At 38.3% G+C, this 16,757-nt stretch overlaps 1 protein-coding gene across 1 annotated transcript; it reads right to left on the bottom strand.

The window, feature by feature from the left end:
- Positions 1 to 841: 841 nt before the first annotated feature.
- Positions 842 to 12,833, bottom strand: rx1 (retinal homeobox gene 1). Its single transcript, XM_008407919.2, has 4 exons — positions 12,469 to 12,833; positions 10,898 to 11,216; positions 7,419 to 7,672; positions 842 to 4,132 (listed from the first exon to the last, which is right to left on the bottom strand). Exons 2-4 carry the CDS (start codon positions 11,193 to 11,195, stop codon positions 3,653 to 3,655), a joined length of 1,032 nt encoding a protein of 343 aa, XP_008406141.1. The 5' UTR covers positions 11,196 to 11,216; positions 12,469 to 12,833; the 3' UTR covers positions 842 to 3,652.
- Positions 12,834 to 16,757: the final 3,924 nt, after the last annotated feature.

Below are 16,757 nucleotides of genomic sequence, written 5' to 3'. Positions count from 1 at the left end.
ATTCAGAAACTCCATCTGTTTTGGAAAGTGACTCACACTTTGCAGAACGCCGATGAGCGCGGCGCCACCGGTCCCCTCTGCGAACATGTGCAGCAGCGGCTGGCCTGCTGGCAGACCTGCCTGCCTGAGGGCAATTAAAGAGCCCGGGCCCTGTGGTCAGTGGCCCCCCCTGGGGTGCCCTGATTGATTGGAGTCTCATCTTCCTAACAGGCTGGCCCCCTGCCACAAAACCGCGGAACAGCACTGAGCGAAGGGAGGGGCGAGGGAATAAAAGGGCCTTTACATGACAGAAAGAGACGAGAAACACGAGCGTTTAGCTGAAAAGAAAGAATGTATGTCAGATGATAACGATTATACTGTAGTAATCTTGGGTTGCTCTTAAGTCCTAGCAAGGTGTGTGGGAAGGAGTAGTGAGAGGTCAGCATGAAAGCTCTTCAGTGAGAGAAGAGAGTGCAGATAAGCATTTCTATCAAACTATATTTTTATTGTTCTTACAAGCATGTGAACAATGATGATCCAGACATAATTAACAGGGATTAAAACAATATAACTATAACTATGACAATACCTTTCACATCTTCACATAGAAAAAAATAAAAACAAAACACAAAAACAAAACTAAAAATAACTCTAGTGCAATTTTTTTAGCACTATCTACACTTTGGCTTGTTCTTGGTCCAAAAATCATGTTTTTGTTGCATCCTAAGAAAACATTTTGATGTGCAAAGATAGTCCTCAGTTTCTGTAAAAACATCACTAACCAATTAATACCAAAAAATAAAATAAAATTAAATAAAATAAAATAAAATAAAATAAAATAAAATAAAATAAAATAAAATAAAATAAAATAAAAATTACATGAGAACTAAAAGTGAGCTGCGGATTTGAGTTCTTTGCTGTTTGCAGTTATATTAAAATAAAACATTATAAGACAGAATGCAATGACAGAACAATAAGGGGGGATTTGAGATTGCACTGCATAAAATAATGGTTTTGATCTCCCTCTTTTTCCATTATCAAGTTGAGACATCATTGTTCTACCTGTACATGTTCAAGTTTGTGGGATGCAGAAACATCTCTGAATCAGAGCCGATTTTTCCTGTTTCATATTGATTTTTTACAACTGACCTTCTCTACTTTGAAGATAATTAGAGCTCAGTGCTGCAACAGATGGTAAAAGACTGATTCTGTGTCCCTAATGACCGCAGCTTACAATCTATGTTCCTTGTTGTTTGATCAACAGGGGGAAAAAAGAAACTTCCATAACAAAATGGGCCTATTTAGTCCAGCCTGAGACCGTTTCTCCCCCTTCAGTTTCAGACAAAGAGGATACACTTGGATCAATTGTGCCAAACAAAGACCAAACTATGCGGGGTGACGCATCACACAGGACTCTTTCTGCTGCGCTGCACGTACTCTCAGCCAACCAGCACTGAGTTGCCAACAGGTTTTCTCCTCTAACTGCCACTCAAGCAAGAAAAACAACAAAAAATTTGTACTTTTGCTGGTTTTTGTATCTGGTTCAACCCTCCATTTTGTATTTAAAGCAGAATGTCAGAAAATAATCAGGATAGGTTTTGGTGCAATATTAACTCTGGGTCAAAAAAGGTGGCAGGACGTCTTTCTTCAGGACCGAATTATTCTTATTCCAGTTTTCAGCCTCATATTGACAAAATTCTCCAGGTCTATAGAGCTATAAATGTCCTCTGTTGACCTCTTTCTCCAATGACTTTGAAGTATCTGAGCTCTGAGCTAGAAACACCAACCATATGCTAAGCCTTACAGAAGTATTCATGCCAGATTTGCCAGCGAAGCCAAACATTTCAGTGTATTTTACTGGGGTCTTATGTGAAAGAAAACACAAAGCAGAGTGTAATTATGAAGTGGAAGGAAAATGATACAAGTCTTTTTTTAATTTGTACAATGAGACAAGAGAAGTGTCGCATACATTTTTTCTACTAGACCTCATTTACGTTGGGACTCATAAATATAATCCAGTACAAATACAAAAATAGGTTGTCTACTGTGAAAAGTCACAGGTTTGAAAACAAAGGAACCAGGCAGATCATGGGGGAAAGGTTGGGCTTCATGGTAACTCTGGAGGATCTGCACTGTTTGAGAATCTGTTGACAGGACAACTTTTAATCGTTCAATCCAAAAGTCTAGCTTTTAAGGAAGAGTTGCAAGATGAAATCCATTGTTGAAAGAAAGTTATTAGAAGTTTGTCTGCAGTTTGCCACAAGTGGTGTAATGAGCAGAGCAAACATATATAAGATGTTCTGTTTAGACCAAAACTGAAATCTTTGGCCTATATCTAAAAAATTATGTGAGCTAAAAGCTAACATTGCATATTACCCTGAACACACCATCGCATGGTGAAACGTGATGGCATCATCATACTGTGGGGCTGATGAGAGTTGGTAGGAACATGGATGGAGCTAAATACAGTCGAATCCATAAAGGAAACTTGTTAGGGCTGCAAAAGACCAAGAGGGTGGAGGGTCATCTTCCAACAGGACAACTCTAAACATTTGGACCAGAGATGCATTGGAATGGTTCAGATAAACGTGTATTCAAGTGCTAAAATGGCCCAGTCAAAGCCCACACCTAAATCCCATTCAAAATCTGTAGCAAGACTTGACAGCCTTTCTGACTGCAGATGTGCAAATGTGCAAAACAAGTAAAGATTGACCTTAAAACACTTGGAGCTGCACTAGTTTTGACATAAGGAGGGTGAATTAATTATAAACTGTGCTGAAATAAACTTATTTTACAAAAATCTGTTATCTACAGAACAATTCAGGAATGGGGCAAATTCCCTAAATACATCAGATATTTGAATGCTTTACCTTTTTAAAGAGAACTGAAATTTTTTTAAATCTAGGTGAATGTATGTAATTTGTAATGTGAGATGTATGACTAATTTTATCTGTATTATGTTAATGTTACTGTTATCCTATGTTTTGTATTTTATAATTTGGACCCCAGAAAGCTTAAGACAATTATTAACCAGGAAGATTAGTTTTGGTGGAAACTAATAGGAAATGCAAATGTTTTTCCTTTTGTGTGTGTGTGTGTGTGTGTGTGCGCGTGTGTGTGTGCGTGCGTGTGCGCGTGTGTGTGTCCGTGTGTGTGTGCATGCATGTGTGTCAAAAATCTTTAAAACCCCTTAGCATTGTTTTCCACTTCACCATTATTCACTGCTTTGTATTGTCTCATCACATAAGATCCTGAAGTTTATGGCTACGATGTGACAAAATGTAAAAAAGTCCAAGAGGTGTGAATACTTTCGTAAGACACCCAAGTATGTTCATAAAATGTGAGAATTAATTTGTCTGAGTTTTTAAAAAGCATGTTTAATTAAAAAAAGTGAATTACAGTAGTTTCTTGGGTGCAAGCAATGATGACCATAGTTGGTTTTTCTGCACCCAACATTAACAGGAAGAAGGGATAACCATTAATGCAACCTCACCATGGTTTCACTTTTAAGTCTTGGAGATGAGAAAAAAGTTAAAAAGAAAAGAAAGTACCAAAAATGTTCTTCCGTTTTCACAGCTCAGTCTCACTTCAATTTTGTGGCAGAGCAGGCATGACAGGAGTTTTCATTGTCTGCTTTGTGCCAGGATTGTTCCTCACATGGACTCTCAATTAGTCACATGGGTTGCCAGGTCTTGTCCATGGACTGGATGTGTTCCTTGGCTTTCATTCTCAGAGCGGCGATGCTCGAGCTGCGCTGGTCCACGTCTTCCAGGGGGAATTTATCGGAGTATGGGGCTGGACACTGGTAAGGTGGGGGAGCCATGCTCTGCATCCCCTGCCCCGATGGAGGATGGGGGTGAGCGTGCAGGTGAGGAGCATGGGGGGCGCTGTTGAGGAATCCATGGCTGGGATAACTGGGCTGGAGGGCCTGAGCTGGACCCATGAAGCCTGGGATACACTGGACGGATGTGGCGCTGGACAGGGGAGACGTCAGCCAGGGATCCAACGGGAGGGAGTTGGTTATTTGACCCATGCTGGTGTGAACCGGAGGCGGGCGACTGAAGGACAGCATTGGGGAGTCATGAAGCTTCATGGTACTGGCGTCCATTTTTTCCTGCCGACGCCATTTAGCTCTGCGGTTCTGGAACCAGACCTGTAAAAGACACAGTTGTTGACTTTCAAAACAGTATTACAGTTAATTATTGTTAAAATTACTCTGGTTCATTGGGAAGACAAAATTTTTTTGATTTTTTATATAACTTTATTTCAAACAAATAACATGAACATACATATGGATGTTAACTCAATGACAAATATTAAAATATAATAATAAAAACAAACAATAAAGAATAATTACAGACATTCAGAGTGTTGATGTTAAAGTCTAGAGAGACAAAAGTTATATATATATATATATATATATATATATATATATACACACATTGGTAAAATCAAACTTTGTGTATTTTTTCAGCTATAGTTTTCATAACAACAAAAAGTGTCAAAAATATATTCAAATACATATGAAGAAGGATATATTACAGAAAAAAGAAAAAAGTAAAAAACAAAACAAAAAACAGGGATCTGCTTATGAGATGAAGTAAAATTTTTGGAGAAGAGTTAAAGTTTTTACCAGTTTCTTATTAAAGTTAAGTTTTTCAAAAGAGGCAATATACATTTTTAAGTCAGTTTCTTGAAAATTATTAAAAGAGGGAATTTTTTCACTTCATTTCATCTTGTGGACATAATCTTTTGCTAAAATTATAATAAAATTCACTATACATATTTCATCTGAAGAAAAAGTTGAATTGTTAAAGATGAAGTAAAATATGTAAATTTGATAAAACAAAATGTTTTCCAATTTTTTCTGTAAGGAATTTTTGCAAGCCTGACCAACATATTGTAGTGTGAGATCATTCCACAAATAAATGTTCAATACTTTTGCCTTCACACTGACAAAAAGAGCAGTTGTTGCTGACATCTGGAGAGAAGCGACAAATGTTATTTTTAACTGGATAATATCTATGTAAAATCTTAAATAAAAATTCTTTGATCCTATTAGTAATTATATATTTATGAGGCAATAAAAAGATTGCGCTCCACATTTTTTTGCTCAGATAATTCCATCCATGTTTACTTATGGGAGTGGATTCATTATATTAGTTCCTTCAATTGAAATTGAGTCATGAAGGTTTAAATTGTTTGGATGTTTGGTTTGTGCTAAACAGAGCAAACTATGAGGAACAGATTTAATAACCATTTCAAATTCTTTTTGAGATATCTCTATGTTATTGTTGTTCATAAAATGCTCATATGTATACCACTCATCATTGGTGTCAAGTAACTGATTTATCAAATTAATACTATTGTCAACCCACTTATGAAGAAATAATGATTTGTTTTTATGTATTATATAAGCATTGTTCCAYATGATGCAGTAATGAGGAGAGTAGTTCAGATCAGAACAGAGCAATTTACTAACATCAAGTGATGCGAAAAGATATGACGCCCTTGATATTCCTTCTGCTTTGCTTAATAGTACTCTACCATAAATAGTTAAATCCCTAGCTAACCAACTGTTACATTTCTTTTTAATAGATTCTCAAACTGGAGTAAAATTACCCATGTTACTGTGGTCAGTGGAGATTTTAATTCCTAAGTAAGTTACAGTGTTTTTTACAGGGATATTACACATTTCAGTGACAGCAGTTGTGTATAAGGGAAGGATTTCAAATTTTTTTAGATTGAGTTTCAACCCTGAAATGCTAGAGAATTTAGCTACAACAGACAAAGCTACAGGAATTTCACTAGCATCTTTTAAAAACACTGTAGTATCGTCAGCAAGTTGGGACATTTTAAGTTCTCGATCAAATATTTTAATTCCCTCAAATGAGCTCTGTCTAATTAAATAGTTTAAAATTTGGCCAACAAGCAGGAAAATTTAAGGGGAGGCCGGACATCCCTGACGAACCCCTTTATCGATATTAAATTGGCTAGATGTGCCATATAGAAGTTTTATAGAACTGTTGTTATCTCTATAAAGTGTCTTAAAGACTTTAATGAAAAAGTTACCAAAGTTAAAAAAGGACAATGTCTCAAAAGTGAAGTTGTGACTAACTGTATCAAAGGCCTTTTGATAATCTAAAAACAGAATAATTGGATCACCAGAGATAAGATCTTTATAATCAACTAAGTCTAACACTAATCGAATATTATCAGAAATGTTGCGTCCAGGCATGAAGCCGTTTTGAGATTCATGTATAATATCATTTAAGCCATTTTTCAGTCTTTTAGCTAAAATGGAGGCCAAAATGTTATAGTCATTATTTAATAGAATGACTATAAAAATTATCTATTATTAAATTGTCTTTATTTGGTTTAGGGATCAAAGTGATAAGACCCTGTTTCATTGACGGGGGTAGTTGGGAAGACATAATTAGCGAACCGGATCTATTTCCTTACACTTAAAGACCTCAATTCAACTTTTCACATTTTGCTTCCACAAATGTTGACATATCTTGTCAATTAACAGAAATTATTCTGACTGTTTTCCTACGGCGGTGGAATGAGATTATTCCTGTTTGGATTGCTCCGTTTAATCTTACACCTCTTTGTTTTTCTTTTAAATGTCTTAAATCAGTTGACATTAACGCTGGCATTATCAGTCAATGAAGTCAGCATAGGATCTCTCTGGATACTTGGAACTTCTTTGGGCTCTTCCTAATCTTTTTACACCAAGCTGTTCAAGTAGACACTGGCAAGCAACAGGCGAAAGGCCAAGAGCTTTGGCTTGATGCTGGAACAAGCCACGTAAGTCAGGTTATTTAAGGTGATGAGGCAAGTGAGGAACTGTTTACCGTAACAGCATCAACACTGTTTGGTTTTGTGCTGTAAATTTTAGCAGAAGGGGAAGAAAACTTTTACAAAAAAAGGTTGTAGATCTCTAAATAAGCATTGATAGTGGTTGTTTACGCATTAATCGCACCCTGGGTAAGCACCTAAATTAGCCGCCCCCAAAATCAGCATGTTTTTAAACACTAATTTAGAGTTTAACATGTGCAACCAAACCGACTCCAAGGATTATGATTGTTGAAAAAACACAAAATAAAACAGGGGAACTACGTTAGTGGACTCAAAACTGCAGCTTTCAGGAAAAGAGTAATCACAGACAGAGTCATCTGTTAGACTCCATTTATAAGATTAGAGAGGCTAAAATGTAAACAATCAACCCTAATAGATAAACAGTCTCCTGACAGAAGCTCTTTTCACATTCTAGGTTACAATATTCATTTTAAAAGATAAAATTCTCCGAGAAAAAAAAAGAACTATTGACGTAAGAGTCCAGTGAGGACATTTTGAAGGCTACTTAGTGGACAGTATGTGAAAGCTCAGATCTGTGTGTTTGTGCCCAATCTGGTGACACTTGCGGCCCGTCTCACCTGGACTCGTACTTCAGGGAGGTTCACTTTCATGGCCAGCTCCTCCCTACTGTAGACGTCTGGGTAGTGGGACTTCTCGAAGGCGCGCTCCAGCTCGTGCAGCTGGTAGGTGGTGAAGGTGGTGCGGTTGCGTCTGTGCTTCTTCTTGGGTTGATCATCCTGGCATGACTCAGGTGACTTGCCGTCGTCGCTCTCCACATTTTTCCTGAGCTCAGCCAGCTCTTCTTCACTCTTGCTTGTGTACAAACCAGGATCTACCCAGGTGAGAAGACAGAAGAATTGAGACATTTTCTTGGTTTTGTACGTTAAATACCTTTTGTGGAATTCAGACGAAGAGAGAAAGAGAAACAAGCCTTGTTTTCAAATAGAAGTTGTGACATCCACTTTCCAGCAGAGCGGACATTGCCTGACAAGTTCAGCAATAGGTCAGTGAAGCAAGTGATGGCTTGAACATCAATGGACTTTAAAAACGTCCCTAATTGGATTTTTAAAAGTTGATCCCTGTCTTTACCTTCACTAGAGGTAAAATGAAGTTAAAAGCTTTAGAGATGCTTTACCTGCATTCCTGGTCTGTCACACCTGAATCAAATGATTGGTCAATGACTAGCCTATGCAGAACTTGCTGACATGCCAACAAAATAATTGAGCCTTTTGATTCAGGTACTTGGAGCAGGGATGCATTCAAAAGATGCAGGACTGGAGCTGCAGACCTGTTCTTTACCCCTTTGTTTCATTCATACGTAATTATTTAATATGCCGCTGTGGATTACAAATAAACTAGGCATTATATTGACAGGTGACATCAGGCACTATGAGGCTTTCCCTCTAATCCTTCCTCCAAGGTGCGGATCACTCTTAACCTTCCTCTCTACTCTTCCTCCTCACCTTCGACTATAAACAACATGGGAAATAGTGAAGTCCACAGTGGGGGGCTGCTGGGCGAATTAGATTAACAAGTAAGTAATTCAATTAAAGAAAATACAGAGACCCTGATCCCCCAATCAGATCAGTTGCTCTGGTTTGCCAGGACTGGACCCGGTTCAAGGGCTGTACAGCACTCAGCTCAGGTTGGATAAGATGCCAATCACTGAAAGAAGGTTAATTTGACTTGCTTGCATAAGAAGTTTAGGTTTAGTGTTGCAGCAGAGAATAGTAGCATTTTGGTAGCATCTGCTCCAGGAGGTAAATGATTTGCTCAAGGAAGGAGACATTTAAAAGTAGCAAGCTACACGAGACGCTGCCACTCATTGAAACATTTACTTTTCAGTCTAAAGTTCATATTGGCAATATAATATAATATTCATACATCTTCCTATACGCTTGTCCCTAGTGGGATCGCAAGGGGGGCTGGTGCCTATTTGCAGAGGTCGACAGGCGAGAGGTGGGGTCACCCTGGACAGGTCACCAGTTTATCGCAGGGCAACACAGAGACAAACAGGACAAACGGCCATGCACACACACACACAAGGAGAATTTAGAGAAACCAGTCAACCTGACAGTCATGTTTTTGGACTGAACCCGGAGTACCAGGAGAGAACCAGACATGCACAAGGAGAACATGCAAACTCCATGTAGCAAAAAAGACTCCAGGCTGGGATTCAAACCCAAAACCTTCTTGCTGCAGCCAACAGTGCTACCAACTGTGCCACTGTTATAATATAATAAATATAATGTAATGTAATATAAGCAATGGGTAGCTATTGGACATGTCTTATCCACTTTACAATACTGCAGGAATCATTTCACTTTATAGCTGTCTTTACCAGCTCCTGAAGAAATTATTTATATTCTTAAATACTTACAAATTTAGTGAAATGATCCAGTAAAACTAAAAAAAAGTGGATAAAAGGTAATTGTTTATCTTCAGAAATACATCTGTAAAACGGAAAGGAGCTTCAGTTTCACGTGGTAATTTTGATTTTATGTTTATTTCCTCACATTTTCATTGACCCAGTGGTGTTATACAAATGTCGACTGGAGTAGTTTTATGTAGAATAAAAGTTATTACAGTTAGGAAGTAAGCTTTGTAGCAAGATGCCATCTTATGATCTTAGTTTCAATAAAACAACAGACTGTTCCCGAACCCTAGGGCTGCGTTAGTTCATATTAATGGGACGTATTGATGAGGATAAAGGACAGGTCGGCATGGTCTCTGCACTGACAAACAGGAGCAGCAGCCAAGGCAAAGCGGGACTGGAGGGGTTAATTTATCCACCTCTCATTAAGGAGCCATGACAAAGGCTAGGCACTGACAAAGGCAGAGGTCAGGTCTGGTTCAGTGACCAGCTCTTGGCCTGTCAGCCCATCACAGCTACTGGTCTGAAGCCTCCCCATTGAGTCTCAGCCAGGACGACATCTACACACTGAGAGCAGGGGCCGAAGTGACACCAAACAGCAAAAAAAAAAAAAAAAAATCAAGCAGAGCTCATTCAGGAGGATCTGGACCAACTTCACAGAAAATACAGACATAAAGAGAGTGATGTCATTTAGACAAAAATAAAGCAATTAATAATCTCTCTTATCAAGAGCGCTCTGTCTCATCGTCATGCAGATGATGGCGCTTTTTTTTTTTGCATGCTTGTTTCTGCCACCAACCACCTGCCTGATCCTGCATGTAAAAAAAAAAGCTTCAGATTAAAACGAGGAAAATTTGATTCTGCGGCCGAACGATGACAATAACACCCGAATGAACTACTGTACAATCTAATCTGCGGAGAAGAGAAGATTAGGGGGGAATTCCACAAGGAGATGGAGATGGGATTGGTCTTGGGGACGTAAACCCACTCTGCACCATCTTGTGTTGTGATTTATCTGCTCGGTTCAGTCAAAGCAACAGGATCTACGGAGCAACAGCATGTAACGCTTTGAGCTAAAATAGACATTTTAATTTGATGGCCGATGAGATTAGTCTTTTGTCAGGTTTCTTCAAAGAATAAACGTTATTGCACTGATTGCATTAGCTTCAATATTTGTACCTGGACTGAGTCCATTTCATTTTCCACAGTAATGTCCTCACATTTTGTTAAATCAGTGAAATGTTTGAAATGGGAACACTACCCCAGTTTGTTCATTCTAACCATGAAGCAATAAGCTTGTATTATAATGTTAAACTCTGCAGTCAGTTTGAAAGATTACTCAGTTTGAAAAGATCTTCCTATTGCTCCAGTGTTGAAAATCAATTTTGTTAATTGATAGAATTTTGACTGAATTTTGTAAATTGCTGAAAATCAAATATGCAGTTTTTTTTTCAACAAAATCTTCCCCTAATGTCTAAAATAACAACAACAACAAAAACCCTCATACTGATTTTCACACTAAGCCAACTTGACAATTGATGTTAAAACAAAAATCACCTAAAGTGTGTTTGCAATAAATAAATAAATAAAAATGTGATGGTATATGTAAACAAGTCTTGGGCACAAAGCAATGGATTCACACTGGTTTAAATGTTAAGATAGTGTTCATCTGTTTTCACTCACCCTGGTACTGCTGCTGCTGTGAGCTGCTGTTTCTCAGGTGTCCGCTGTAGGACGGGTGGGACAAGGACTCCTGCTGCTTCACGTGATCTCCCAGTCCATCTAAGCCCATCTTCTGGGGCCCCATGGGTCCGGCAGAACTTAGCAAGGGTTCCTGGTCCTTACTGAAGCCCAGGATGACATCAATGCTGTGGACGCGGCCCCCGACTGCGGCGCCCCCGCCTTTCCCCATTTCGTGGAAGTTGCTGGGTGAGAGGCAGCTGTCGTCCACCATGCTCATGGTGTCCAGTGATAAATGCATCTGAACGTCTGGGGGTGTCACCTGAACAGAGGGCAGAGGTGAGGGTGAAGAACCAGAGGAGGTCAGAGGCTACCCAACATGTTCATCTGGGCCTCTGGATGGATTTTGCTCCGTCCGGATTGGGCCTGCACTCACAGTAGACTCCAGATCGGGGCCCAGTTGACTAAATACAATGAGTTGGGCAATGTAATCTCATAGGATTTTCTCAGTTAGAACCCATGTGTGTTCAACTTTCTCAAAACTATTCACATTTTGGGCCAGTTTTCTATTAATACAGGCTCCATATGCAAATGTTTGCCAAGAAATCTCCAGATCACACTTAATGGCTCTTTTTCAGCTACAATATATAAATCTGAATCTTAGTCTTCAGAGGTTTATATTACTACTGAAACTGATTGAACATAACATATTATATGTTCAATCTTTTTCTGAATGTTTTGAACTTTTGTCTCTCTAGACTTTAACATCTCATAAGTTATAAATAACTAGAAACAAAAATAAATAGTTTAAGGAATACATTTAAGTCATTGTGTCACTTATAAATACAGTATTTAGTAATTTCATTCTGTAATTTTATCTGTTGGTCTTGCATAGTTAGTGGGCCGGGATGTTGCAGGTCTGGTGTCGTGAAGAGGATAATCAATAATTTGTAGAGCAAGCCAGAGTTACAGTTTTTATTGGTTTTTGTTTATTGATGCAGTGCAGTAAATGAAGCATTAGATGAGTTAATCAATTCTAGTATAACTTCACATAATTCAAAAATAAAATGAGACCAAATTTTTATTTATGCGTTTTAAATATGTTTTAAGTAATATAACTGCTAAGGTATTGGCATACTTACATACATCCAGTTATGTTTTAATTATGTTTTAATTAAGTCCTTTTTCAGACGTTTTTTAAATAAAGTTATTACTAAATTCCTTTATCTTGAAACTGTAATTAATTGACAGTCATACAGCTGTGATCATGAATATTAGTTGATAAAAACCTTCTCCCGTCTAATCAAAGATCCAACTTGTATATGTGTTTTGACAAAGCAAAACAAACATGTTCATTTCATATCACATCAAGTCTATAAGTGGTAGAAAAGTCTCATCCTGTTTAACTACTATAGACAGATAAAACTTAAGACGCAAAAATGCCAGAGTCAGAAATGTCAGTAGTGAAGGCAAGTAAACCTAAATTTTGTTAAATTAGTTAGTCAATAGACTAAACCCAAATGTGTTTAGCATGTTTTAAACTTTTAAGATGCAAAGAAACATGCAATGGCTACCTGTTGGAAGGAAAAACGATGACTTGCTGGAGCTGCTGACGCCGGGCTCCACCTGCTCCCCTCAGCCTCCAACTTTTTGCTTTTCCCAGATCAGTTTTATCGCTCCTCCTGCGGTTTCTCTCAGTCCAGCCTGGTCTCTGCTCTGCATTCCTCGATGTATTTCCCCCAGCGTGCCATAAATGGTCCCGACAGGAACTCTTCTGAAAAGGACCAACCTATAGAGCCGCTCAGTTTAGCAGCATCCACTCCAGCTCGGAGAGCAGAGTGGCAGAGGAGTGAGACCGGGAGGGAGAGGTGGACAGAGCTGAGGAGGCGTAGGAGGTGAAACCAAAGGATTAGGACAGCTTGTTTATTACAATCCTTCCTCTTTAAGAGTGATTGGCAGCCGTTTTCTGCTTCAACTAACTGCTTTAAATGTCGGTTAGAGTCAAATGAAAGACTTTTGCTGATGTAATTTTGGTTGTTTTAGAGGAAAATAATGATTAAGTTTTCACTAAGCACAGTCAGCCTTTTTGCGCCGAGACGAAGAAAGGAAACGCAACAGAGCCAAAGAAATAAATGTGTATTATTAATGAACATTTAAAATCTTAACAAGGATGATAAAAGGGTAATGTTTATAATTGCATGTAATTTATCTTGCTTCACTTTATATCTGAGTTTTAAAAAAAGTAAACAAAAGTGCAAGAAAATTTGTGCTTATTGTTCAATTTAGCAAGATGTTGAAGTAAAATGTAACATTTTCTAACATCTAAATTAATTAGGAAGTTTAGGAATACGCTGGCTACAATTAATGAAAACCTAGAAAAAGATGGGTGAAAATTCAGCATTAAATCTGTCTTTTTTTTCAGTGCCATGACGTCAAACTGTAAATAAACAAAAAGAAGTAAATTTTAGCATAATTTGTTTAGTAAAAACATTCCACAACAAGAAACATTTTTCTAGACAAACTAATTGTTTCCCCTTGAACAACGTCTATAAAATTATTGCTATTGAAGCATTTTTAAATGTATATTATGCTTTGTAAGTGTCATGAAGAATGTTTAATTAGTAGTTAATGACTTTCTGTTTTAGCCGCCTCTCCACATCAAGAGGAGCCAGTTGAGGTGACTCGGGAATCTGGTCAAGATGCCTCCTGGACGCCTCCCCGGTGAGGTGTTCCGGGCATATCCCACCGGGAGGAGGCCCCGGGGAAGACCCAGGACATGCTGGACGGACTATGTCTTTCGGCTGGCCTGGGAACGCCTTGGGATTCCCCCAGAGGAGCTGGAAGAAGTGGCTGGGGAGAGGGAAGTCTGGGCCTCCCCTCTGAAGCTGCTGCCCTCGCGACCCGATCCCGGATAAGCGGCAGAAAATGGATGGATGGACTTTCTGTTTTTCCGCCGTATAAATTTAGAAGGCATCCATTACCTGCTCCTCAAAATGGAAAAGACAAGAAAACATGCCATTAAGTAAGTCATGTATGTATGTTAGTCTTTGCCTCCTATATTTGCCCATATTTACAGTCAAAGTAATGATAGAAAAAGATAAAAACAACTTGAACTCTGACAAATAATGTTGGACAATATAAATATAAGTTCAGTCCTGCCACCATTTAGCAGGACTGAAGGCGGAGGTTGGAAAATCTCCAGAGTTCACTGTTGGACAACTGCAAGCATTATTTTATTTTTCATTTTATTGTTTACTATTTTATTATTTACTACTTTATTTTATTTTATTTAATACTTATGCTACGGCAAATTCAATTCCAACCCTTTCGTGCATCATGAATTATGGTCCTTTGTGTCAGGATTTTTTCCAAAGCATTTTTGATTTTCTTAAGGCATAAAAAAAGGTGGGAAAATAATTTGTAAAAATAAAATTCTAGATTGTTTTTCTAGGCAATCAGTTGTAATTTTCTCCAAAGGCAAAGTTGTTATTTGGAAAATACATCAGTAGTGTTGGTCTTTAGGGGTTACTTGATGTCACAATATGTCTTTTTTTTTTTTTTGTACCTGCAAGCGTCCTCTAGAAGGATGGACTGACTGGGTTGGTTGGCATGCCTTTTTGTCTGTCTGCCATGTTGGATTTAGCAAAATATTTCTTGCAATTGCAATGGATGGCCAGTAGTTGTTAGTGTATTCCACTTCAGTGGTCTGTTTGCATTTATAACATAAAAATCTACAAGAAGCACAAGAAAATGGCTTTTAGGTAGCTATCCACTGTAGTGACCACTACGCATGAAAGGGTTAAAGCTTCTTACACATTTCCACCAAGCGCAAATTTAATTTTTTTTTGTCAGTGAATGAATTAATTAAATTAGTTAAATAAAGCAAGTGATAGCCAATGTGTGCTTTTATTTATTTAGTTTTAGAAATATTATTACATGAGACAGTTTCAATGCCTCTTAAACTATTCAAACTTTTAAGAGATGACCCCTGCATCACTCTTTAAAATGTTATCCATCTGTCTATCCACAGAGTTTCACTGCTTATGTTAAGCAATGAAACAGTCATGTTTTTGCACTGTGGGGGGGAAGCTGGAGAACCCAGGGAGAGAACCAGTACATGTATGGGAAGAACAAGCAAACTCTTTGCATAAGAGGGAACCCAAACCCCTGATGTTCTAATCTGCTGCTCCACTGTGCAGCCCTGAACCCGAAGCTTTACTGTTAATTATTTTATTGTGAAGGTTTAATGTTTTTTTTTGTATTTGTGGGGTGTCTGATTTGTATCGTTCTTCGTGGACTCTCTCTTCCACTGTAGATCACAGTGTGGATTTGGGGATCAGCTGTCATCTGAATAATGCCGACAACAAACCTTAGTAAAGATATTTACTAAAAAATAATTACGTCCTTCCATATGTGGGTCAATGGAAATCCTGCAGGTGTAGAGCGTGGGGAACAAATTGATTGCACAAGCAGGTTGTTATTGATTCAATGGAAAGGTATCGACTTCCAGATGGCAGGAGGTTAAACAGCTTATGGGCTGGAAGAGAGTGATCTCTCACGATAGCGAGCGATTCCTCGTTGCATCTCTCCTTAGGAAATAGCCTCTAAGTTGTTACGTAGATCCCGATGACTCTAAGTATTGCAGAGCACGATGAACCTCTCGACAACCATAAACTAGCTTAACATGCAGGTTTTTGAGGGCGAAATGAAAATGGAGAACGTAAAGAAAGCCAAGAGGGTAAAATAAATAATCTGTTTAAAATGAAATTTGAATCAGTACTTATAGTTTCTTTTCAAACTAAATAATTGCTTATATACTTTAAAGTTGACCTCACTTTACCCTTAATCTGAAGGAGCAGTTCATTTTGTTTCAGCAGCATATGAGAAACACAGGTTGATGTAAAAATAGATATACAGGACATGACGTATTTACCATGAAAAAGGGAAGTTATCCAAAATAAATATGTCATATGTCTGGTTTTGCCTCCAGATCAATTTGTCTCCTCATAAATTTATACTCTCATTTTCAGCCTATCTTCATCTCCATGCCAGCAAATCTGCAGCCAAAGCTGAGGAGCAACTTCCTGTCCTAGAAATGAACTGGAAACAAATAATCCTTCATTTCTGTGCTCACTTACATGCAAACATGTTCAGACACTCACACATCACATTTCTGCACATGAGCAGGTGCAATACATGCAAACACAAGGTGCATGCAGAAGCTGAAAGAGTTTTCTGTAAAGTTTTCGGTCCACTGTGCAACTTAGCTATGACACTACAAAGCAACCAAACCTGGCATTTTAATTTTGTTTTTGTTTAAGAAAAATACCAGCTGTAACATTTTAAACAAAATGTCCCAAAGTACAGCCCCTGACAATTTGTGCACATAAGACAAAAAAATCTGTAAAGCCATGAAACTGTGAAGAGAAGCAATAAAATGTATTTTTTTTGTGTCTATATCTATGTATTTCTTACACATATCCACAGTTTCCACCATGCATACAGATCAGCTGATCAGAACATATAATCGCTGTCATATAACTCTGAATAGATGGGAACTTTTCCAGTGAATTGGAACAAAAATAGCTCCCAGTTGAGCGTTACCATAGTGTCACTCTGGATCCACACCTCTGACCTTTTCAAATGTTGATCAGGCTGATGAGAAATCATTTTGGATAGACATCATACATGTAAAAAAAATAAAATAAATTCACACACTGCGCAAAGTTTGGTGAATTTGCTTACTGTGAAGCTACTGTGAAGAATAAAAACACCCGTGAAGCTGGAAAGAAGGGAGAGTCTCAGACCTCCTTAGTCCTCTCTGCAGGATGCTTTGGCAGGTCAACTCTAAATTTGCCCCCCC

The sequence above is a fragment of the Poecilia reticulata genome, linkage group LG4 (assembly GCF_000633615.1).
Source record: "Poecilia reticulata strain Guanapo linkage group LG4, Guppy_female_1.0+MT, whole genome shotgun sequence".
In the NCBI taxonomy this organism is placed as follows: Eukaryota; Metazoa; Chordata; class Actinopteri; order Cyprinodontiformes; family Poeciliidae; genus Poecilia; species Poecilia reticulata.
This window is presented reverse-complemented; position numbering and strand designations above follow the sequence as displayed.

Excerpts from the sequence above, each read along its gene's own strand:
- rx1 (XM_008407919.2), bottom strand. The coding sequence starts at position 11,195 with ATGCATTTATCACTGGACACCATGAGCATGGTGGACGACAGCTGCCTC. Across the intron at positions 7,673-10,897 it reads ACAGCAGCAGCAGTACCAGG|ATCCTGGTTTGTACACAAGC; the intron begins GTGAGTGAAAAC and ends TCACCTGGGTAG. Across the intron at positions 4,133-7,418 it reads TCCCTGAAGTACGAGTCCAG|GTCTGGTTCCAGAACCGCAG; the intron begins GTGAGACGGGCC and ends TGTCTTTTACAG.